The sequence below is a fragment of the Erythrolamprus reginae genome, chromosome 11 (assembly GCF_031021105.1).
Source record: "Erythrolamprus reginae isolate rEryReg1 chromosome 11, rEryReg1.hap1, whole genome shotgun sequence".
Classification (NCBI taxonomy): Eukaryota; Metazoa; Chordata; class Lepidosauria; order Squamata; family Dipsadidae; genus Erythrolamprus; species Erythrolamprus reginae.
Window position 1 is genome coordinate 2,707,220 of NC_091960.1, and position 25,523 is coordinate 2,732,742.

At 45.8% G+C, this 25,523-nt stretch overlaps 1 protein-coding gene across 2 annotated transcripts; it reads right to left on the reverse strand.

Annotated features, from left to right (window-relative positions):
* Nucleotides 1–1,392: 1,392 nt before the first annotated feature.
* On the reverse strand, nucleotides 1,393–25,392 carry LOC139174366 (uncharacterized). Of its 2 annotated transcripts, none has more exons than XM_070764678.1 (13): nucleotides 24,705–25,392; nucleotides 23,063–23,151; nucleotides 21,434–21,530; nucleotides 19,202–19,455; nucleotides 16,626–16,789; nucleotides 11,092–11,232; nucleotides 9,126–9,203; nucleotides 8,823–8,919; nucleotides 7,865–7,956; nucleotides 6,764–6,830; nucleotides 5,636–5,741; nucleotides 3,702–3,846; nucleotides 1,393–2,868 (listed from the first exon to the last, which is right to left on the reverse strand). In XM_070764678.1, exons 1-13 carry the CDS (start codon nucleotides 24,807–24,809, stop codon nucleotides 1,922–1,924), a joined length of 2,382 nt encoding a protein of 793 aa, XP_070620779.1. In that variant the 5' UTR covers nucleotides 24,810–25,392; the 3' UTR covers nucleotides 1,393–1,921. The 2 variants fall into 2 exon arrangements, with proteins under 2 accessions (XP_070620779.1, XP_070620778.1); XM_070764677.1 differs by having other exon boundaries at nucleotides 23,063–23,154.
* Nucleotides 25,393–25,523: the final 131 nt, after the last annotated feature.

Here is a 25,523-nt window from a genome sequence, read left to right on the forward strand (position 1 = left end):
TTGTCTCGGCCGACAGCATTCAAGAGAAGCTTAGCTTTTATGTGAATGTGTCAATCACAGTTTTGGGTCTCATCAAAGTTCAGGGCCTGCGTTTATGCAACCTGGCTGGTTCTCCTGCATTTCCAAACACTTGGATCTTAGAAAGGATTTTGCACAGAGAAATTAATCAAACCAATATGACGAGGAAAAGCGAAGGGCTGCAATTTTTTTTACTACCACACTGTGGGCGTGGCTTATTTTGTGGGTGTGGCTTGCTGGCCATGTGACCAAGTGGGAGTGGTTTGGTGATCATGTGACCAAGGGTGGCTTAAAGGTCTTGTTACTGGCTTAAAGGTGGCCAACTTGATTTCACTCACATCAAAGGTTAGGGTCAGAGTGCCTGGCCTCTCCTCAAAGAGATACAATTTAATTAATTAATCAATCAATTAATCAATTAATTAATTAATTAATTCATATTTTTTGCAGTTAAGTTTGGAGCGGTTGACATTTAGTTTAAATCAATTTCGTCCTCGTGTGTTGTTGAGGTTGAAGGTGAAGTAGTCATTAACAGGTAGAACATTTTGGTATATGATTTTATGAACTATAATCAAGTCGGAACAGAGACGACGGAGTTGTAAGTTGTCTAAACCAAGAATTTCCCTATCTATTTGCTATTACTGAACATCCAAAATATACTATTTAATTCTATGTATATATGTCATATGTGTACATACATATTACACACAGGCACACAAAAGTATACATTGTCTACTATATAAACTGTATTTGTATGTATACACACACACACATACACACACAGCTTTTCTAAAATTATACACATTCAACCTCATTTACTGCGATAGGAAAAAACATACCCAGAGCCCAGAAGGAAAAAAAAAGATATTTTTTTAACTGACTGCGTACCTGTAGGAGCCCATCACTGGAAGAGGGTTGTAAAACTCCGGCTTAGGTGACAACAGGTTGCAACATTTTATTAAACTCTCTCGCAGCCGGTTGTGCATTTTGGAGTTCATTTTGGACGAGGAGCGGGGCTGTGACATCGCTTAACAAAGATAAATTGCAACCAGGGGGCAATTAAAAAAGAAACCTTCTCATTAAAAACAGCTTAAGGAGGAGAAGGTCAGGCCCGAGAACCGCAGCTGCGTGGCACTTTGGCTTTTAATTATTTAGGATTGCCGAACACCCAGCGTGTGAGCAAGTAAACACACACACATAGATAGATAGAGAGAGAGAGAGAGCGAGAGAGAGAGAGAGAGAGAGAGAAGAAATTAAAAAGAAATGGAAGGTGACAATTGTTGGCAATCAGGAAGGCTCTTGGCGCCCCCTTGAGGGCATATGTAAACATTGCACCAAGACATAATCCCCCCACCACCAAAAAAAATCAATGAAAAATGTAGTCATGAATTTTTATTGCTCTTCCAGCGATTCATAATTTTAGACAAAGGGGAAGCCAGCGACTGCAAGGCAAAAGCAGACGTTGCCAAACAAAAATTTCCAGGTTTTTCACACGCTGCCTTCAGGAACTCTTTCCCGCCTTGCAGTCAAAAACTTCCTATTTTGGAGGGTGGGGGCATAATAAAAAAAAATAACCAAGGCAGAGGAAAGTACCAACAGCTGCAGGGAGGGGAGGGGAAAACACACACGCATATACAAATGGCAGGAGAAGAGGACCGTTTGCCGTGTCAAACCATTTTACCTTGAGAAAGGCAAAAATTACAGGCGGGATTCCCGCACGCCGTCAAACACCCCACAGGATTTGAGCGAAGCAGAGCCTTCTTTGGCTTGACCCCCTCCCACAAGATGCTTCTGCTCAAATTTAGACCCAATTAATGAGCCCCAGACAAACATCGGTAGCTCCTACCGGCATGAATGTTATCGGGGATGGTGGTGACAAATTGGAGCATCTTGAATTAACCATAACCTACAACTCCCTGGCAGTGTTTTGGGGAGAATGGCAGCTCTGGGGCTGGATCTGGTGATCTCCCAACAGGAGGTTGGTCTGCTGGTCTGGGGTCCCCCCTGTGGGCCTGTACCCCTCTTTCCGGCCCCACATCCCCGCCAAAGAACTCCTGATGTGCTTGTGGGTGATGAAGATTTGCCGGCTGCAAGCCTTGAACTGCTGCAGGGGCGTCTTCGATGGCGGCTTGCATTCCCCACCCTTGGAAACCCCGTCCTGCAAGGGGAGGCAACTCTCGTGGCTGATCGACCGTCTGAAACGGCGCCTGGTTCTGGGCTTGGGCGAGTCGAGGAGGCTGAGCTCTTCGTTGGAGCGAAGCGGAGCCTGTCGGGAGTCGGGGGAGAATCGTCCTGCGGGAGTTGGATCGGCGAGACCCTGCCCAGCCTCCTCCAACGCTTCCGACCGAGGCAGAGACAGCTTTGGAGAAAGATTGCAGGATTCGTTTGCTGAACAGCCAGCTCTGGAGCTTTCCGGTGGCGCCTCGACCCTGTGAAGGCTGAGTTGTTTCATGCCGCATATGACTTCCATCGTGCCAAGCTGAGCCGGCTCGGCTCGACCAAGGCCCTCCGGCCTCCCTGGGCTAGCGGTGGCTTCATCCGGGGAGAAATCGGTTTCGTCTGTGGCATCCTTCAACGAGAGCTCTTCCGGCCAGCTCAGAGACCGCCGAAGAACTCTGCGGCGCATGGCAAGCGCGACGACGCCTTGCCTGCTCGTTTCGGCCAGGGCCTCTATCTTCACCAACAGCCCTCCTGTCTTGCCGAGGGCGGCGCCTGCATTCTGCTGGGAATTGAGCACCTCAAAATAAGGCCTTGGTTCTCCAGGTCTCCTGGACTTCGCATCCTCCTCCAAAGCCCTCGGGTTGAAGGAGACACGAGCACTTGCCTCTTTGCCAGGTGTGTGGCTTGGAGACCCTTCGAACAAATCCAAAATAAACAGCTGTGTTACAATCCTTCTTACAAACCACAGTTACGGAAGGTCTTCTCGGAAGCCCCTTCAAGCCTTTCTTGGTAGCCCTGTGGACCAGATTGTTTACAGGACCGCCCTCTGCCTCATATGTCCCAACGATCAGTTAGGTTAGCCTGAGTCGGCCTTCTCCAGGTCCCGTCGGCCAAACAATGCTGACTGTCGGGTCTGCAGTGAAGGGCCTTCTCTGTTGTGGCCCCAGTCCTCTGGAACCAACTCCGCCCAGAGATGCATACCGCCCCCCACTCTCCTTGCCTTCTGAAAGGCGTTAAAAACACATCTATGCCGGCAGGCCTGAGGCCATTGAGCAATACTCTTCGCTCCAGCCAGTAGTGTGAATGAGGGGTGACTGATGGGTTTTATGCTGGGATTTTTATTTTTCTTAACTTTTTAATAGAAACATAGAAGACTGACGGCAGAAAAAGACCTCATGGCCCATCCAGTCTGCCCTTATACTATTTCCTGTATTTTATCTTAGGATGGATATATGGTTATCCCAGGCATGTTTAAATTCAGTTCCTGTGGATTGACCAATCACGTCTGCTGGAAGTTTGTTCCAAGCATCTACTCCTCTTTCAGTCAAATAATATTTTCTCACATTGCTTCTGATCTTTTCCCCCAACTCACCTCAGATTGTGGGTTCACTTTCCTATTAATTGTTTGTACCATTTTTATTCTTGTTTATATTTTATTCTTGCAAGCCGCCCTGAGTCCACGAGGCCAAGGGCGGTCTATAAATCTAATAAATAAATAAAGAGGTCCGGCACCACCAAGCACATACCTCTTTGATCTTCCTGGACCTTGTAGGATTGCAGCCCGGCCCACTGCGGGAGGATCGTGGGGAGGTTGCCTGTATCTTGCCTCCTCTTCTTCAGTGGGAACCATCCACCGGGGTCATCTCCTTTGGCAGAGAAGGAGTGGGGTAGCTGGGTTGAAGATCGGAAAAAGGAACAACGCTGAATAAATCCAGTTGTATGTTCTCTAGTTTTGTCCCACTCGTCGCGAAAATGACTACTACGACTTCCGTGTCAGAAGCCCCAAAATGCTTCCATGGTGAAAGGATCATTGCCCAGGGGATGTGTAATTAAGAACTTAAGAACGTAAGAAGAGCCATGCTGAATGGGGCCAAAGCCCATGGAGTCCAGCATTCTGTGTCCCACAGTGGCCCATCAATTGTCCTTGGGGATCTTGAGCAGAAAGAGAAGGCAAGACCCTCCCTTTCCCTTGACCCTCAACAAATGGGACCCAAGGGAAACCTGCCTGTCTCAACCAACGTAGAGGCGGCACTTGGACATCCGTTTCAATAACCACCATGGATACACTTGGCATCCATGAATCTGTCTAATCCTGACTTGAAGCTCTCCAGGCTGACAGCTGTCACAACCTCTTCTGGAAGGGAATTCCATAAACCATGGACCCTCTGGGTGAAGAAATATTTCCCTTGATTTGTCCTCACTTTCTCACCTATGAACTTTAGGGAGGGCCCCCTCGTCCTAGTATTGTGTGATAGAAACATAGAAACATAGAAGACTGACGGCAGAAAAGGACCTCATGGTCCATCTAGTCTGCCCTTATACTATTTTCTGTATTTTATCTTAGGATGGATCAATGTTTATCCCAGGCATGTTTCAATTCAGTTACTCTGGATTTACCAACCACGTCTGCTGGAAGTTTGTTCCAAGGATCTACTACTCTTTCAGTAAAATAATATTTTCTCACGTTGCTTCTGATCTTTCCCCCAACTGACTTCAGATTGTGCCCCCTTGTTCTTGTGTTCACTTTCCTATTAAAAACACTTCCTTCCTGGACCTTATTTAACCCTTTAACATATTTAAATGTTTCGATCATGTCCCCCCTTTCCCTTCTGTCCTCCAGACTCTACAGACGGAGTTCATGATGTCTTTCCTGATAGAGAGAAGATTTTTTCTCTATTCACCTTTTCTATCCCATGTATGATTTTATACACTTCGATCAAGTCACCCCTTAAATGCCGTCTTTCAAGGCTGAAGAGACCAAGGTGTTGCAACCTGGTTTCCTAAGGGAGATGCTCCATTTCCTCGATCCTTCTTGTTGCCCCTTTTTTGCTCCTTTCTTGCACCAGTTGTACTTTCTCTAGTTTGGTCCCACTCGTTGTCAGAAGCCCCAAGGAGCTTCCAGGGTGAAAGGATGTGCCCGCAACTTCAACCATTGCCCGGGGGGTGCGTAGTTAGGTGAGGGTCCTTTCATGTCAAGAGTTCTTGACAAAATTGAACGGGTCCAAAGACGGGCTACAAGAATGGTGGAAGGTCTTAAGTATAAAACGTATCAGGAAAGACTTAATGAACTCAATCTGTAGAGTCTGGAGGACAGAAGGAAAAGGGGGGACATGATCGAAACATTTAAATATGTTAAAGGGTTAAATAAGGTCCAGGAGGGAAGTGTTTTTAACAGGAAAGTGAACACAAGAACAAGGGGACACAATCTGAAGTTAGTTGGGGGAAAGATCAAAAGCAACATGAGAAAATATTATTTTACTGAAAGAGTAGTAGATCCTTGGAACAAACTTCCAGCAGATGTGGCAGATAAATCCACAGTAACTGAATTTAAACATGCCTGGGATAAACATATATCCATTGTAAGATAAAATACAGGAAATAGTATAAGGGCAGACTAGATGGACCATGGGGTCTTTTTCTGCCATCAGACTTCTATGTTTCTATGTTTCTATGTTCTCACCTGGCTTTTGCTGTTGCGAGAGAAGATGCTCAGGGATTTGTGGCCTATTTGCTTCCTCTCGGTGAGGGAGGGTGAAAGGCTGTTGCAGGCCGGAGTAATGGACTTCCTGGAAGAAAAGACGGGTGGGAGGGTTTGGGGTGGGGGGAGAATTGGCACTTAACAACCGCGCTGCTAAGAAATTCGAAAGCTCCTGAAGACCCACCCAGGCCACCAGGCATGGGGAAACTGATATGCCCCTAGCTACTATGGTTTTATGTATGGTCTGTTAGGTTGTGTGATTGTTTTTTATAATAAGGGTTTTAAATTGTTCTTTTAACATTAGATTTGTGCATTGGGTACTGTTGTTATGAGCCGCTCCGAGTCCTCGGAGAGGGGCGACATACAAATCTAATAATAATAATATAATAATAATCCCAGCGACTGATAAGGTCCCACAGAGTTGGCCTTCTCTGGGTCCCGTCGGCTAAACAATGTCGTTTGGCGGGGCCCAGGGGAAGAGCCTTCTCTGTGGCGGCCCCGGCCCTCTGGAACCAACTCCCCCCGGAGATTAGAACTGCCCCCACCCTCCCTGTCTTTTGTAAACTACTCAAGACTCATTTATGCTGCAAGTTATACCATGGTATGTTTGTGTGTATGTTTGGTTTTATAATAAGGGTTTTTAGTTGTTTTATTAATTGGATTTCTACATGTTGTTTTTATCATCGTTGTTAGCCGCCCCGAGTCTGCGGAGACGGGCGGCATACAAATCAAATCAATCAATCAATCAATCATTCAATCAATCAATCAATCTTTATTAGATTTGTATGCCGTCCCTCTCCCAGGAGTCAGAGCGGCTTATTAATAATCATTAAATAGAACAACAAGAGCCCCTTAAGCCACGGAAGCAAAAGTTTGGAAAAACACAACAGCAAACTGAAATGCACCGGAAGGGGGTCAGAATGATGGCTGACACCAAGTGATTGACACCTGGCCTCTGAAATGCCAGAAACGCATGATGCTGCAAAATGTGGATAGGAATTGCAGCTGTTCCGCAGAGGCAAGTCTCAATTTGAAAACCTGTCTTTGCATACATCGAGAGAAGGCAGGTGTGAGCCAGGTGAATATTTCTAGGAAGTCTTACCCACCCACCTCCGAGGGTGTTTCCGGCTGAGGCTCTGTTTCCGTTGCACTTTCCCAGTCGGAGGCTCTGCGACGCCTGTAAAAAAAGAGGCGATGGAGGAAAGGCTTGGAGGACGCAAGAGAAAGAAGGGCAGCTTCACGGAAGCGAGAAAAGCAGGGGGGTGAAATGCTACCGGTTCGGGCTGGTTTGCCTGAACTGTTACTAACAAGCACCGGACCAGGGTATCTACGAGACCGCCTTCTGCCGCACGAATCCCAGTGAGCGGTTAGGTCCCACAGAGTGGACCTTCTCCGGGTCCCGTCAACAAAACAATGTCGTTTGGCGGGGCCCAGGGGAAGAGCCTTCTCTGTGGCGGCCCCGGCCCTCTGGAACCAACTCCCCACGGAGATTAAAATTGCCCCCACCCTCCTCGCCTTTCGTAAGCTCCTTAAAACCCACCTCTGCCGTCAGGCATGGGGGAACTGAGATATTCTTTCCCCCTAGGCCTTTACAATTTATGTATGATATGTTTGTTTGTAAGTATGTTTGGTTTTACAATAAGGGTTTTTAGTTGTTTTAGTATTGGATTTATATGCTGGTTTTTATTATTGTTGTTAGCCGCCCCGAGTCTACGGAGAAGGGGGGCATACAAATCCAATAAATAAATTAAATAAATAAATAAATAAACAAGTGCTTCCAGTTCTCCAAACCAGTAGTAAAAATGCATTTAAAAAGTTATTTTAAAAGTTTCCCACGATCCCACAGCACAGCTGATTGTCGGGTTTTTTAAAAACTTTTTTAAAGCTTTTTTAAAAGCTTTTTTGGAACTGTGACTCTGTGAGGTTCCTCTGTTTTTTTGCAGGGGCCACTTTGTGTGAAGTCCAGCTGCTTCTGTATTGTGCGCGAAACAGTGGTGTTGACTTTTGTGTTATTTTTGTGCAAAGTGTGATAGTTGGCTTTTGAGCTCTGCTTGTTGCGGGGGACATTTTGTGTGAAGTCCAGCTGCTGCATTGTATTGTGAGTCAGTTGTGTGGCTTTTGCGTTGTGTTTGTGTGCGAAATGTGAACGTTGGTTTTTGAGCTCACCTGGCCACATGATTGTGACCTCTGAGCCGCACCCACCCGAATTACCTTGCATGGAAGTGATGTCAGCCTGTTGATTAAAACAATCTTCACCATTTCCATCAAAAGGGTCTGAACTGGGTAGTCCCAAGTCCGATCTCCTGTGGGCAAAGTGATGGGCAAAACTTATTGTTTGGTTTGGTTTTTGATAGGTTTTTTTTTAATTACATTGGTGATGTTGCCCTTTGATACCTTTAAATTTATATGCTACCCATCTTACTCTGCAATCGAGAGAAGCAACTTGGAATTAAGGAGAAACTCCCTAACAGCGAGGACAATTAACCAGTGGAACTGCTTGCCACCAGAACTGGACAGCCATCTGTACAAACAGGCTTAGGGAAGTTGTGGGTTCCAACTTCTCTCCAACTTGTTGGTTCGCTCCCTCCCATACAGCATGGGTGCGCCTCGTGGGCGCGCACACGCATGCCCAATAACAAAAAAAAATCATTAAAAATAAAATTTATGGCAACCATAGGCACAGTGCCAGAACTCTACTTCTACACACGCTCAGAAGGAAATAAAAAAAATGTAAAACAAATTTTAAAAATTAATTTTAAAATTTTTTTAAAAAATTGAAAAATTCAAACAAAATAAAAAAATCAAAAAGCTAAAAACTCCAAAAATTCAAAAATTTCAAAAAAAACCTGAAAAAAATGAAAAAATGAAAACTCAAATTAAAATTTAAAAAAAAAATCAAAAAATTCAAAAAAATTAAATCAAAACAATTCAGATTTTTTAAAAAAATTGTCATCAATGGATCGCTACCAGTTTGGGTGAACTGGTCCAAACTGGGAAGAACCCACCCCAACTTATAGGGTCTCCTGCTTGCGCAGGCGGCTGGACTAGAAAGCCTCCAAGGTCCCTTCCCGCTCAGCAACGCAAGCCAAAGCTCTTCCCCATCCAAGCCTGGTTTTCTCAGCCCTTCCACCCCGGCTCTTTCCCCGGTGATGGGAGTTTAAGAGCTCACCTTTTCTTGATCGAAAGCTCCGTAACTGTCGCAACCTCCTCGGATGCTTTCCGCTTGGAGCCGAAGGATATTTTCTGGACCGAGCCATCCTGAGACTCTGGGGGAAGAGGTCCCAAAGCGGACTCAAACCGAACCTCTCAGTCACTCCAGCAACACTGAATGGACCGACATGAGACCTCCCACAAAGCAGGCCCCATGGTCTCATCCACCCTCCTTTGCCCTCAAACGCCTTTAAACCCCAGAGCTACCTGGTGTAAAGGGGGGGGGGGGGAATCAAAAATGCAAAAGGCAGTTCACCCTCACCTTCTTTCATTTCCACGTCAGGACAGGCACAAAAAGTTCGACAGCTCCTGAATTTGCTCAGGGCTTCCGTGACCATAACTGCAAAACCAAAGTAGATATATATAAAAAAAACATTGACAGTTCTAAAATACTCATCCCGTCTACCTTCCCTCTTTCATAGGCAATTGGTCCTAAAGGATTTTCAAAAGGAAAAAGCCGTACAGTGATACCTTGTCTTACAAACGTAATTGTTTCCGGGACGAGGTTCTTAAGGTGAAACGTTTGTAAGACGAGACAATGTTTGCCATAGGAATCAATGGAAAAGCGATTAATGCGTGCAAGCCCAAAATTCACCCCTTTTGCCAGCCGAAGCGCCCGTTTTTGCACTGCTGGGATTCTCCTGAGGTTCCCCTCCATGGGAAACCCCACCTCCGAACTTCTGTTGCCAGCGAAGTGCCTGTTTTTGTGCTGCTGGGATTCCCCAGCAGCATCACAAAAACACGGAAGTCCGGAGGTGGGGTTTCCCATGGAGGGGAGCCTCAGGGGAATCCCAGCAGCGCAAAAACGGGTGCTTTGCTGGCAACGGAAATCCGGAGGTGGGGCATCCCAGCGGCGGCGGTGGGTTTGTAAGGTGAAAATAATTTTTAAGAAGAGGCAAAAAAATCTTAAACCCCGGGTTTGTATCTCGAAAAGTTTGTATGACAAGGCGTTTGTAAGACGAGGTATCACTGCACTTAAAAGTCTTAACGGACAACCAATTAAATAGGAGTTAGCAGTGTGTAACGACAGCCAAAAAAACCAACCCAAGTTGCATTAACAGAGGGATAGAATCCAGATCAAGGGAGGTACTAATACCATTCTATACTTAGAGAGCTGCACCCAGGTTTGGTCAATACATTATAAGAAAGATGCTGGGACTCTAGAAAGAGTGCCGAGAAGAGCAACCAAGATGATGAGAGGACTGCAGGCTCAAACATACGATGAACGGTTGCAGGAACTGGGCATGGCTACTCCAGTGAAGAGAAGAACCAGGGGAGACAGGATAGCATCTTCCAATATCTGAGAGGAGGAGGTCAAGCTATTTTCCAAAGCATCTGAAGGCCAGACAAGGATTAATGGATGAAAAACTGAACAAGGAGAGATTCAACTTGGAAATAAGGAGAAATAGCTGTTTGGGGAGAGAATAAGACTACAGGAGATAGAATAAGAGGATTCGAAGGGACCTTGGAGGTCTTCTAGTCCACCCTTCAACCAAACAGGAGAACCCTATTTCTGACAGGGGGCAGTCTCTCTCTCCTTGAAAGCTTCCCGCTTACTCTGCTCTGCACTCTTTTTAGAGCCTCAACATCTTTTTTTTATAGTTAATAAAGTTGGAGACAAGAAAAAACAAAGGGTGAATAAAAAGATTAAGAAAGGTGAAGTAAGCATTATGGCTTTAAACTCAAAGACAAGAGAAAGAATAACTATTTTGATAAATTAAGCTAATAGCGCTCAATTTGAGAGAGAGAAAAAAATGTGTTTTGAAATTAATTGGTGGGCATCCCAGAAGACAAAATTAGGTTAGTTATTTTTTCTTCTTTTTTTAAAGAAGCAGTACTATTTTAATAAAATATACATATCTGAAATAACATGTTATAAACAAAGTATTTATGAATGATTGATCAAAATATACTTCATTTTAATACTGCAATAATTTAACACATATTGATTTATGTATGGTAATGGAGGAAAAAATAAAAACTTTTTGAAAAAGAAAAACATCTTTTTTTTTTAGCATGGCGACCCCAACCGGATGAAAAAGGGAACTTATGACTGGTCCTCGCACTTACAACCATAACGTCTTCCCTATAGTAACATGATCAAAATGCGAGGGCCTGGCGCCTGGCACAGATTTGTAACCATTGCTGTGTCCTGGGTTCAAGGAATCACCACTTCCAACCTTCCCTGCCAGCTTCCATTCATCTGGGTTTTTCCCTGGCACACTCACAGCTTACGCTACGCCGCCGTCTCCTTCTCCCCGCAGCACCGCCATCTTCAGCCTCTTCCCGGCCTTGCCGAAACCGCTGTTTGCTTTCCAGGTCCGAAACGGCGGCGTGAATTTTTTCCCGGAAGAGCTCAGGAATCACGCCTAAAACCAAGAAGGCAGGAAAGGAAAATCGGGCTCAATATAAAACTGGGTTTGACCAGTACGATGCGCAGCTCCATTTTCACTACCGATACACAATGTGGCCCATTGCCAAGCTTCTGAACTTTGATTGCACAATCACAGGTGCCAAGGTTGTACGTGTGAAAAATGTTCATAACTCTCCAGTGCCGTTGTAACTTGGAACGATCACGGAACAAACCGTTGTAAGTTGAGGACTACTTATTTAGACACTCCGTAAAAAAGATATCCCACAGCACTAACTTTTCAGGATATAGGGGAGGAGCCTTCTCTGTGGCGGCCCCGGCCCTCTGGAATCAGTTCCCTCCAGAGATTTGCACTGCCCCCACCCTCCTCGCCTTCCGCAAGACACTTAAGACCCACCTATGTCGCCAGGCGTGAGGCAGTTAGATCATGCCCTCCCCACCCAACCATTAAATGTTATGTGTGGATGTGATTGAGTTAATTCACTGCTTTTTAATGTAATGGGATTTTAACTTATAGTTTTTAACTACTAGATTTGTACACATATTGTTTTTGTATTGTATTCTGTGAGACGCCCCGAGTCTTCGGAGAAGGGCGGCATACAAGTCTAATAAATAATAATAATAATAATAATAATAATAATAATAATAATAATAATAATAATAATAACTGGCTTATTAGATCCAAGCTGATGACTGGTCCTCACACTTACAACTGTCACCACATTTCCCCACAGCACCATGAGCAAAACATGGGCACCGGGCGCCTGGCACAGATTTACAACCGCCGTCACGTCCTGAGTTCAAGTGCTCGCCATTTGCAACCCTTCACCTGCCCTCCATTCAAAAATATATCCTGCAAAACACGAACTTTGCCGGACGTAACTGGGCTCACTTATGAGATCCAACTGATGGCTTTGTCCTCGCACTTACAACTCTCATTGCGTCCGCTCGCTTTGCATGGGAGAAAGAAGGAAGGGCCACCGTGCCTGCACAACTCTGCAAGCTGTGGCAAAACAAAAGGCAGGCATGGACACCTATGGGCTGCTTCACACACAAACACACACACACACACACTTCAGGGAAGAAAGGAATTTTTCATCCGGCGCTTCTTTCCCTTCCTGTAAATTTGGGCCGTGCGGAACGCTCTGTTCCTGGGAACGCAAGTCAAGATTGCTCTCTTCTTCCCTACCTTCTATCTCCTGTGACTCATGCCCCAAAAATGGCTCGATTCCTTTCCTTGCCAAGCTGCCCACCGTCGGCCTCGCCATCCCTGTATGGGGGACTGAGCTGTTTGGCATAACCGAGAATCGTGGTTGGGAACAGACAATCATCGTGAAACATAGAAACACAGAAGACTGACGGCAGAAAAAGACCTCATGGTCCATCTAGTCTGCCCTTCTACAATTTCCTGTATTTTATCTTAGGATGGATCTAGGTTTATCCCAGGGATGTTTAAATTCAGTTACTGTGGATTGACCAACCATGTCTGCTGGAAGTTTGTTCCAAGGATCTACTACTCTTTCAGTGAAATAATATTTTCTCATGTTGCTTTTGATCTTTCCCCCAACTAACTTCAGATTGTGTCCCCTTGTTCTTGTGTTCACTTTCCTATTAAAAACACTTCTTTAACCCTTTAACATATTTAAATGTTTCGATCATGCCCCCCCTTTCCCTTCTGTCCTCCAGACTCTACAGATGGAGTTCATGAAGTCTTTCCTGATACGTTTTATGCTTAAGACCTTCCACCATTCTTGTAGCCCGTCTTTGGACCCGTTCAATTTTGTCAATATCTTTTTGTAGGTGAGGTCTCCAGAACTGAACACAGTATTCCAAATGTGGTCTCACCAGCGCTCTATATAAGGGGATCACAATCTCCCTCTTCCTGCTTGTTATACCTCTAGCTATGCAGCCAAGCATCCTACTTGCTTTTCCTACCACCCAACCACTCTGCTCACCCATTTTGAGACTGTCAGAAATCACTACCCCTAAATCCTTCTCTTCTGAAGTTTTTGCTAACACAGAACTGCCAAGGCAATACTCAGATTGAGGATTCCTTTCCCCCAAGTGCATTATGAAACCAGACCAGGTTTATTGATCTCTGTTTCCCGCAAAACGAGGAGTGAGTTAAAACGGATTTATATGGCCGTCCAAACTTTTATTTATTTTTATCTTATTTGTCAAACATGCGTAGGATAGTAGTGGTTTATATAAAGAATTAGAATTATTTTTCTATTGGCCAAGTGTGATTGGACACACAAGGAATTTGTCTTTGGTGCAGTGGACATAAAAGGAAATATAGATTTGTCAAGAATCATGAGGTCCAACGCTTAATGATTGTCCTAGGGGTCAAACAAGCAATGAGGAAACAATATTAATAAAAATCTTAAGGATACAAGCAACAAGTCACAGTCATACAGTCCTAAGTGGGAGGAAATGGGTGATAGGAATTATGAGAAAAAAACTAGTAGTAATAGTAGTGCAGGCTTGGTAAATAGTTTGACAGTGTTGAGGGAATTATTTGTTTAGCAGAGTGATGGCGTTTGGGCAAAACTGTTCTAGTTGTCTTGGTGTGCAGTGCTCGGTAGTGATGTTTTGAGTAAAAAAGTAACAATAAAAGAGGACAGTAGGACAGGGATGGTAGGCACAGTGGTGCGCTTATGCACGCCCCAAACAGACCTCTTAGAAATGGGGAGAGGTTGAGTGAAGACATCTTAAACCGACTGTTAAGCTGATGTCTGGAGTGGGGGTGCTCCCAACACAAAGATGCAACAGGACATAATTAAAACTGACTAAGCTTACTTAAGAACTACAGGATAAAGATAACAAGGAATCCCACAATACTTGGGACAGGTGGTGTGTCTGGCTAACCGAAAAAAAGTATACAAATATTTAAAATTTTGATTGTGAATACACACTCAAATGAAAACGGAGGTGAAAAACAAACTTGTCAAATGTAAATATAGTTACTTTAATGAACCACAGAATAAATATAGTTGAAACGAAAAGAAACATAGAGAAGTAGATATTGATAATTTAAGGAGACTAATGTGCCCTAGTAAGGAGGAATTGAAATGGTTGCAAATGAATAAACTGCAAATAAAAATATCCTGCTATATAGCAGGTATCCATTCTAAGTTCTGATACCAAAGCTACTTAATGTATAAAGCATAAATCACGCTTGCCCAATAAAGAATTCTATTCCTATTCTGTTCTATTCTATTCTATTCTATTCTAACGTTTATAGGTAAAACATACTATTTACTTGCCTAATCTGTTATCATACTGAACATCTCAGCTTTTTACAACTGTCAGTCAGCAGGTAATTTTGAAACATTTAAATGTTAAAGGGTTAAATAAGTTTCAGGAGGGAAGTGTTTTTAATAGGAAAATGAACACAAGAACAAGGAGGCACAATCTGAGATTAGTTGGGGGAAAGATCAGAGGCAACATGAGAAAATATTATTTCACTGAAAGAGTAGTAGATCCTTGGAACAAACTTCCAGCAGACGTGGTTGGTAAATCCAGAGTAACTGAATTGAAACATGCCTGGGATAAACATATATCCATCTTAAGATAAAATACAGGAAATAGTATAAGGGCAGACTAGATGGTCCATGAGGTCTTTTTTGCCGTCAATCTTCTATGTTTCTATAATGCTTTGTTTTCTCTTGTTTGTATGTATGTATGCTTTCTTTTTATGTCGTCTTGTTTTTATCAACGTAAATAATCAATAAAGATGTATTTTTTTTAAAAAAAACTGAAGTTACCGAGTGCAGCGTCATTTCATTTTAATGCGTGCCGATAGGTGTGCATGGAAAGGGACAATAAAAGGTTGAAATCGAAGTCTAAGTCACAATGCGCGACACCACGCCAGGTTCAATCGATAAAAAGGAAAAAGGTCAAAGACGCAAGAAGAAAGAACCAGGCGCCCCTCGTTGGCGAAGCAGCCCACACGACGCATAACACTCCCCAACATCGAATATGAGATATGACATCTCCATTGCCCCCTCTCTCTTAGCGGCTCTGGGTGGCTTGCATTGGTTCAGACGTTTCCAAAGAAAGAAAACTTTGCGCAAAGAACACAAAACCCACACGAGACAAAAGGACAAGGAGGGTGGAGAACATTAAGAGGGGTGGTGGTGATGGTGGTGTCAGAGGTCTCTTCTCCCCAAACACCCCCGGAAAGTTAGAGCTTTGCAACCCTTCCGAATATTAATAAAGCCAGGAGAAGCCATGGGAATTTGGGGAGGGGGCGACGTCATTCCAGAGATTGGGCATTAGCTATAGAGAAGGATATTTTAGGGGTCCCAACGGGGGGCACGGTTTCATCTCACCCCGTGCCAGCGTTTGGGGAGAAAAGCCAGGTCTTCAGGGCTTTCTGAAAAGTTAAAAGGGTGGGGGGCACTTCCACATCCTAAGAAAAGTTCTCTATGGGGTGGGAGTGCCAAGAAACACAAAGTTGTGGCAGATTGTGACACCCTTGCTTAGCACTGGGTCTCTATGAAAGGGAGGGCCAGCAAGGAACAGGGGCGGTACTAGAACTCCCAGTCTGGTGGTGACTGGCTCAACGTCACCCAGCTATCTTTCATGCCTAAGACGGGACTAGAACTCCCAGTCTGGTGGTGATTGGTCCAACGTCACCCTGCTGGCTTTCATGCCTAAGGCGGGACTAGAACTCCCAGTCTCCTGGTGATTGGCCCAACGTCACCCAGCTATCTTTCATGCCTAAGACGGGACTAGAACTCCCAGTCTCCTGGTGATTGGCCCAACGTCACCCTGCTGGCTTTCATGCCTAAGGCGGGACTAGAACTCCCAGTCTGGTGGTGATTGGTCCAAAGTCACCCAGCTGGCTTTTATGCCTAATGTGGGACTAGAACTCCCAGTCTCCTGGTGATTGGCCCAATGCCACCCAGCCAGCTTTCATGCTTAAGGCAGGAGTAGAACTCAGTCTCCTGGTGATTGGCCCAAAGTCACCCAGTTGACTTCCATGCCTCATGTAAAACTAGAACTCCCAGTCTCCTCATGATTGGCACAAAGTCACCCAGTTGACTTCCATGCCTGATGTAAAACTAGAACTCCCAGTCTCCTCATGATTGATCCAAAGTCAACCAGATGGCTTTCAAGCCTAAGGTGGGTCTAGAATTCACAGTCTCTAGGTAATTGGCCCAATGTCACCTACCTGTCTTTCATGCCTAAGGCGGGGCTAGAACTCCCAGTCTCCTGGTGATTGGCCCAATGCCACCCAGCCAGCTTTCATGCTTAAGGCAGGAGTAGAACTCATTGTCCCCTGCTTTCTAGGTCAGCCTTCACTCACAAGCCACATCCCCCTCCCCCATTTTCCAGGTGGTGCCAAGTAGAAATTTCCCCTCCCCCATTGTACCTATGACCCACCAATCTCCGTGGCGTGGCTGATCAATACCCGAGTGACGGCCACGTGACTCCGCAGCTGCTCCTCCGCCTTGCTGATGCCCATCTGGCTGGACAGCTCCCCGGAGAAGAGGTTGGGCACAAAGATGACGGACAGGTTGTCCAAGTCCATCTTGTTCTGGGCGCACCTGAAAAGAAGCCACAGAGAGGACCACAGCAAGTGGCTTGGAATGAGCGAGAAGAGAGAACAGACCAACAGGTAAAGGCAAGAGAAAGAGAGATGAGAGGGGCCAGGGGATCGGGCGGGTTCTTTGCCTGCCGCGTCTGAAAAGCCATTGTTTTGGGGTGTCAAATTCGGTTTCATGGAGGGCCACATCAGGTTTGTGTTGTCGTGCCCTGAAACGGAGCCCGGAGGACCTGTGCATGGCCCTCCAAGCTCCATTTTCACTGACAGAGGACTGCAGGAGGCTGTTGTGGCCAGAAATGGAGCCCAGGAGACCTGTGAGCGGCCCAAGCTCCATTTTCACTGACAGAGGGCTGCAGGAAGCCATCCTGGCCAGAAACGGAGCCCAGGAGGCCTGCATGGGGCCCTCCCGAGCTCTGTTTTCACTGACAGAAGGCTGCAGGAGACCGTTGTGGCTGGAAATGGATCCCAGGAGGCCTGTGTGCAGCCAAAGCTTCATTTTTACTGACAGAGGGCTGCAGGAAGCCGTTGTGGCCGGAAACAGAGCCCAGAAGGCCTGCGTGTGGCCCTTCCGAGCTCCATTTTCACTGACAGAGGGGTGCAGGAGGGCTGCGTGGCCAGAAACTGTGACCCCATAGTGTGCCCTGCCCAAACTCCATTTTCACTGGCAGAGGCACCGCGGGCTGCTCCTTCGCTGTTCCCAGGGCGGGCCAGATCTAAGCATGCTGTGAACCAGATCTGGCCCGCAGACCTTGAGTTTTACACCCCTGGTTTAGGAGAAAACAAAGTTGCTAGTCCTCAGAGCTGCAATGCCCCCTGGTTTGGGAAAAAACAAGTCGCCAGTCCTCAAGGCTGAGTTGGTGGGCGCATGTTTTACGTGCCCTACGATGTTCTACTCCTCCTTCCTCTCTCCCCCTCCTCCGACGAGCCTGTTATTTTATTTTTTTTAAAACAGAATGAATGTGAGCTTCATGAGCAACACCGTCATTACAGCGCTCAGGTTGTGGTGACTCATTCACAAACTTCTCCTGTGCGTGGTCGCCAGAGAAAAGGGCTTTGCCATCACGCGGCAGAAGAGGAGGAGGAGGAGGGGGGATGAAGGACCCCGTGTCCTTGGAGCATGGGAAGGTTCATTCATTCTGGCAAACAGACATCCGTCATAGGAGCAGGGGGGGGGTTGTTGGCGGGCCCGCGGCAGCCCCTTGCAACCGGGCCAGAGCTTTGAGTGTAGCGTCACGCCTGCTGCCACCCTCATTTTGGGGGTTCGCGCCCTACAAATAGCAGCTCCCTGAGGGACAGGAGCTGAGCTTTGGGGAGTCACACTTGGGGTCCATTCGAGGTTTTAACAGAAAGATGCCAAGCGCACAATCCTTCTAGAGTAGCACCAACTCCAACACACACACACACACACACTCACACACACAGAACAAGTATGAGGCATGCGGAATGCAAAGAGTCTGACTCACAAAGGAACAAGGCAACATAAGAATCGGGGATTTAGGTGTCTAGCTATCAAAGTAAGAAAAACAGGCGTTTAGACCGGCAGAAAAGCTACGGGATGGGGCGTGTCGGGTCGGGGGGAGAGAAGGGGATTAGGATTCCCAGTATGGGTGCTGAGGGGCCGGAGGGGGCTGCAGTGATTACGGGCCTCCACAGATTTAGGACAAAAGTGGGGCAGACAGAACCAGGCTAGAAATCAAGAGTCAGGGAGTTCTAGTCCTGCCTTAGGTAGGAAAGTCAGCTGGGTGATTCTGGGCCAGTTGCCAGGAGACACTGAATTGTAGTCCTGCCTTAGTCAGAAAATTTGGCTGAGTGACTTTGGGCCAATCAGCAGGAGACAGTGAGTTCTAGTTTTACCTCAGTCATGAAAGTGAGTTCTAGTTTTACCTCAGTATGAAAGCTGACTGGGTGACTTTGGGCCAATCACCAGGAGACAGTGAGTTCTAGTTTTACCTCAGGCATGAAAGCTGTCTGGGTGACTTTGGACTAATCCCCAGGAAACAGTGAGTTCTAGTTTTACCTCAGTCATGAAAGTGAGTTCTAGTTTTACCTCAGGCATGAAAGCCGACTGGGTGACTTTGGGCCAATCCCCAGGAGACAGTGAGTTGTAGTCCCGCCTTAGGCACAAAAGTCAGCTGGGTGACTCTGTGTCAATCAACAGGAGACAGTAAATTCTAGTCTCCTCTTAGTCATGAAAACCAACTGGGCTAATGAGCAGGAGGCAGTGAGTTCTAATCTCACCACCAGGCCAGCTAGGTGACTTTCTCTCAATCTGACCCCCCTCACGGGGCTCTTGTTGTAAAATAGGGCGGGGGGAGAATGATTAGCCGTGTTCGCCACCTTGAGCCGTTTATTAAAAATAATAAAAGCCAGACGGAAATAAAGCCGGTCAATCAGTAAACCTTTGGGGGCTCACCTGGCCACAACCTCCTGCAGGAAGCTGAGGAAATAGCGGAGGACGGTGGTGTTCCTCGGGGGAAGCAGACAGGTGAGCAGCAGAGTGAGGGAGTCCCGGTCTTCTCGGCTTTGGACCTGCACCTGGCAGAGGGAGCCTTGCAGCTCGGCGGGGATGAGGGGTTCCGGCAGGCTCCTCAGAAACTGCTTCACCAGAGTGGCCACATCGCAGGGGAGCGCCATGTGCAGGCACCGCTCGCCCGCTTCCAGCCGGGCCTGCAAAGCAGAAACACCAGCGATTCCATCCAGGCGGCGGAAAGCTTACAGGTGAACAGAGCAGGAAGGGATCTTGTAGGTCATCTAGTCCAACCCCCTCCCCCCAACCATTTCTGACCGATGGTAGTCCAGTCTCTCCTGGAAAGCCTCCAGTGATGAAAGGAAAGGGATGGCAGGAGGGGAGGAGAGAGAGAAGGAAGGAAGGAAGGAAGGAAGGAAGGAAGGAAGGAAGGAAGGAAGGAAGACACAGAGAGAGAAGGAAGGAAGGAAGGGAAACACAAAGAGAAGGAAAGATGGAAAGAAGGAAGGAAGGAAGGAAAGATGGAAAGAAAGAAGGAAAGAAGGAAGGGAGGGAGGGAGACACACAGACACAGACAGGAAGGGAAAGAAGGAAGGGAGGAAGAACGAGTGGGAGAAGCAAAGGAGAGAAGGGGAAAGGAAGAGGAGAAAGGAAAAGGGGGAAGGAGAAAACAGAGGAGAAAGATGCAAGCTCTCAAAGATCCCAAGAAAAATTGGTGAGACACCCCCAAACTAAGAAAAACCCCTCAAATTCTGTAGGAACCCCAAGGCTCCGTTTCAAAACACACCTGGACTTCCTAGGCTTTTCCTTGAAGACATTTCGCTATTCATCCAAAAATGCTTCTTCGGTTCTACATTCTGGTTTTTGAATGAGAAGCAAAACATTTTCGAGGAGAACCCAAGTCCAGGTGCCTCTTGAAAAAGCACCTTTGGGACAACCAGGCCTGAGGATCTCCATCGACCTTCTCTGCAGGAGTCCTTCTGCTGGTTTTAGACAAGGGAGCGGCAAGCTCCCAGGTGGCCCTTATTAAACCCTTTATAGGGGTTTATTTTGTAGGGTGGGCTGAGATGTGGAATTCCAGGTGTGAAGGCAAATTCCTGATTTTAAAACTGTTCTCTTTTCATCCAAAGTGTTCCGTCTTCCAGGCTTTTTACATTTCTCGTTTCTCACACTAGGGGGCAGGAGATTTTCATGAACCAAAGCAACTGAATGGAAATGATTTCATCCTTCCAGTCCGCTGCCTTCTTGGTATCCGAGGGGTTTCCAACCTTGGCAGCTTTGAAGACTTGTGGACTTCAACTCCCAGAATTCCCCAGCCAGCAAAAGCCCCTGTCCTAAAAGCTCCAACACTCATTTCTCAAGCTTAACAACTACAGGTGATCCTCAACATACAATCATCCCCTTCGGGACCGTTCAAAGTTACGACTGTACTAAAAAATGTTTTTCACACTAATGACTGTTGCAAGGTCCTCGATCAGGAAAGGAGGGAAGGAGGGAGGGAGGGAGGAAAGAAAGAGGAAGTGAAGGAGGAAAGAAGGGAGGGACAGAGGGCGGAAGAAAGAGAGGGAGGAGAGAGGCAGGCAGACAGGCTGGAAGGAAGGGAGGAAGGAAGAGGGAATGAGGAAGGGAGGGAGGGAGGGAGGGAGGAAGAGAGAGAGAGAACGAGAAAGTAAGAAAGAAAGAAAGAAAGAAAGAAAGAAAGAAAGAAAGAAAGAAAGAAAGAAAGAGAAGGCAGGCCAGGAAGGAAGGCCAGGAAGGAAGGAAGGAAGATAGGAAGAGGGAGAGAGGGAGGAAGGAAGAGAAAGAATTAAGAAAGACAGAAAGAAAGAAAGGGAGGGAGGGAGAGGGAGGGAAGGAAGGAAGAAAAAGAAAAAAGAAGAAAGAAAGAAAGGCCAGGAAAGAAGGAAAGAAGGAAGGAAGGAAGATAGGAAGAGGGAGAGAGGGAGGGAGGAAGAGAAAGAAAGAAAGAAAGAAAGAAGATTGACTCCCATTTTCTTCATGAACTACAGATCCCTACCCCTAAAAGAGAAGCTGGGTCACAGGTAAAAGGGGCCCAACCTTTTGCCCTCCACAAAGGAAGGAGGGACGCAACCTCTTTGGAGAAGTCAAAGCCCGGGATGGAACCTGAACTCGCTTCCTGCCATTCCGTTGCATGGGGGGAGGGCTTTTTTTTTTTACCTTCAACGCTTTGATCCGAGTCATTGAGCCGCATTTTCGGAAAAGGCCTTCGGTGTGAAGATGGGGGCGGAGATGCTCACAGGCGTCCACCAGAAACCTGGGAGGGGGAACACAAGCACGGAATGAGTAGAGGAGCCTCTCCCTGGCTGGAGTAGGTCAAGCGGAGGGCTGGCCTGTGTTTTCAGCCTGGAATTACTAAGGGAAGGGAAGGGAAGGGCGGGGGAGCTCAGCTGTGTTACCTGCCACCCATCCTGGGGTGAACACACACCTCAGTGCTTGAATTCCCCTGGCTGATCCGGGAAACCCAGAGTCTGCTTTCAGGTCCGTTGCATGAACCAGCCCTCGGTTTTTAAGTTAATCGCCATCTCTTTGATTGCCGGTTCAATCGTATTATTCAGCACTGAGCCCAAAGGGAGGGGTGAATTCTTCTGCAGGGACTCATGTTCCTTGTTGGGGCCCTGGGGGCTCCCTGAGCTGGGTTGTTTTCTTGGCCAGCTAGATGGATATGAGCTTTGCAGGGGGGAGAAGGACGGTGGGGTCCTTGGTGGTCTCTGAGCCTGAGGGTTCTCTTGCAAACATTTCACAACCCAACTTGCAAATATCATCAATGCTAGAAGGGTGCGGGGTTTGTTGGGAGAGGAGGAGCAGGAGGAGCAGGAGGTGGAGAAGGAGGAGGAGGAGAAGGAGAAGAGGAGAAGGAAAAAGAGGAGGAGGAAAAGGAGGAGGAGGAGGAGGATTGGGAAAAGGAGGAGAAGGAGAAGGAGCAGGAGGAGAAGAGGAGAAGGAAAAAGAGGAGGAGGAAAAGGAGGAGAAGGAGAAGGAGCAGGAGGAGGAAGAGGAGGAGTTGGAGGAAAAGGAGGAAAAAGAGGAGGAGGAGGAACAGGAGCAGGAGCAGGAAGAGCAGGAGGAAGAGGAGGGAAAAGAGGAGGAGGAGCAGCAGAAGGAGGAGGAAGAGGAGGAGGAGGAGGAGTTGGTGGAAAAGGAGGAAAAAGAGGAGGAGGAGGAGAAGGAGGAGGAGCAGCAGCAGGAGGAGCAGCAGCAGGAGGAGTTGGAGGAAAAGGAGGAAAAAGAGGAGGAGGAGCAGAAGGAGGAGGAGGAGGAAGAGGAGAAGGAACAGGAGGAGGAGGAGGAAAAAGGAGGAGGAGCAGGAGGAGGAGGAGGAGAAGTAGAAGGAGGAGAAGTAGAAGGAGGTGGTGGTGGTGGTGCAGGAGGAGGAGACTGTACTATCCTTGGTGCTCCGAGTTTGGTTGTTCTCTTGCAAACATTTCACGACCCAACTATGGAGCATCATCAGTGGTACAAGGACGTGGTCCGTTCTTTATAAACTCTGCAGTCATAGCACTGACCCTACAACCTAGTTGGCCCATGAAACCTCTGCAGGAATATCACCAAGCTCAGAAGGTGGCAAGGACCCGTTCAACCCGGACCTACAAATATTATCTTCTATCAGTAGTAAAACACCCTCATTTCCCTGGAACGCACCGAATTGACGTAATATCCCGCTCTCAATTTAGAATTCCCAGATTCCCAACAGTTCTCCCCCCCACCTCCCCCTGTTTAATTGAGAGGAAGAATTTTTCCTGGGTTTGTCCAGGATGTGTATAGAGAAGCGCATCCAACATTACTCACTCTGGCACACCTTCGACATGTTGCGAAGGACGTAAGGAGGGTAGCGGGATGCCAAACAGCCCCGAGGTTGGAAAACACCCACTCAGAGCCTTCTGGAAGAGAGCAAAGAGTAATTAAGGAGTAATTAAACTGTTGCTTTGATAACTAAATATTTATTTCCTTTAGACCTGCGTTTCCCAACCTTGGCAACTTGAAGATATCTGGACTTCAACTCCCAGAATTCCCCACCCAGCATTTGCTGGCTGGGGAATTCTGGGAGTTGAAGTCCAAATACCTTCAAGTTGCCAAGGTTGGGAAACACTGCTTTAGATGGTGCAATTTTTGTTTCAACCAGCTGAAATTTATAGCCAAGAAAACGGGAACATTGGGGAGTGGGGAATACAGGTCATCCTTGATTTAAAAGAGCACATTTAGTGACCCCTCGAACTTACCACAGCACTGAAAAAAAAATTGACTTATGACCGTTTTTGGCACTTACGGCCATTTCACAAGGTCATGGGATCCAAATTCAGAGACTGGGCAACCTGTTCATATTTTTATGATCAATCAGAACTGAGGAAGCTTCTTGCATGAGAAGAGAAATGTCTTCAAAGAAAGCAAAAAACCAAGAAAGTCCAGGGGCTGCTTGAAAAAAGCACCTTTGAGTACGACCAAGACAATATAATATAATAAATATAATATATACTGTAATATAATATAATATAATATAATATAATATAATATAATATAATATAATATAATATAATATAATATAATATAATATAATATAATATAATATAATAATATATTACTCGTTCCTCTCTCTCTGATTCTTGCTGCATGTCTGGCTTACATGTTCATATGTTTATATGTCTTATTTTTTGTTTACTGCTTATTTTGCACTTTCTTTTGGGGTTTAATGTATATAATTAATAAAGAATATTTTATTAAAAAAATATTAGGAAAGTAAATAAAGATGAGAAGGCTTAGATTCAATAAGAGATATATTATTTAGCAGGGGAAGGAAATGTTAGCGGTAAATTTAATTGGAAGGTAATTTGTTTATCCGTATGACGAAATTAGAAAAGGAGGTAGCAAACGATCAGCAATATATGCCGAAGGCTAAGATATAATAGAATAGATATGTGATTTTTTTTTTCTAAATTGTATTCAAGAAGGTATATTTTAGGAGGTTTATGAATATATAATATATGTTTGTAGAGTCCTTTTACAAAGAGATACAAGAATACAAATTATTACAAAGTACAAAAGAAAAAAATATATGTTTGATAATGAGCTTGATCTTGTGTTGGAAACTATGTATCGTTTTTTATTCTATGTTGGAGAAAAAAATATGTTTTAAAAAAAGAAGAGATATATGTTCAAGCTGTATTGAAGGTATATTCTGTTGTAAGCATGTTTTTATTGTGGAGAAAAAATAAACTTTTTGAAAAAAGGAAGAAAAGAGATTTAGACAACCACTTGTCTGAAATAGCATATGGTCCCATGGGGTTGGACTAGAAGACCTCCAAGGTCCCTGCCAATTGTTCTTCTGCTACCCTGTTATTTTTACACACTCAAGATGGACTCCAAGGAAAATTTCACTTTAAGATCCATTTTTATGAAAGCCAACTTTTAACTCTTCGGACAAGGCCTTACTCACCTGTCCGAGGTTGGTCTTGGAAGGACAGACACAAATGCCACTGCTAGCAAGATAAGCAATGATGGCTTGAGAGAATTTGCTTGGCTTGTTCTCTGGGCCTGACATGGTTTGTCACTAGGCAGGCAGGACGTTACATCTCGCACAAGTTAAGCCGGGATGGGTTCAAACATTCCTTTGTAGCGGCTTGCAAGACACTTTGGAGCAACTTTGGAAGACAAAAGGAAAATGCCAGAGATTGAAGGAAGACCAAGGCAGCCCAAATTAAGCCTACAATTGGGGTTGAGAAGGAGATGTTGCTTTTCTTCCAAAGTCAGACCAATGGAGCCACATTCTTAATTTTGGGAGCCGGGTGTTAAAACTTCTTGTTTCTCCACTTTCTACAGAGGCCGATCTGTTTTCTTTCCCCCCAGGTAGAAAGACCTCACAACAACGTCTTCTAGTGAGAATCTTAAAAAATAAAAATAAAAAATTCAGCAATAGTTTAAAAAAAAACAAAAAACCCAAACGTTTCAACTTTAGGGCTATTTATACTTTCCCACAACACACAACAGATTTGGTCTTCCCTTCCTTTGAACTCAGCTCGCTTTTTAAGACACCGAAAGTTCAGCTTTTTCCCCACTAAAAGCTTTAACCGCAATGGGGAAGGTAAAAACACACACACAACCCCAACAGACTTCGAAAGAAAGACAGGGGTGGGTGGGAAAGGCACATCCTATTTATAAATTACCTGCAGAGGGGAAAGAAAATATTTAAAGGGGCATCTCTCCTGGAAAGGAACGGAAAGAGAAACAGTTGTGGCAGGGAAATAAAATCAGCAGA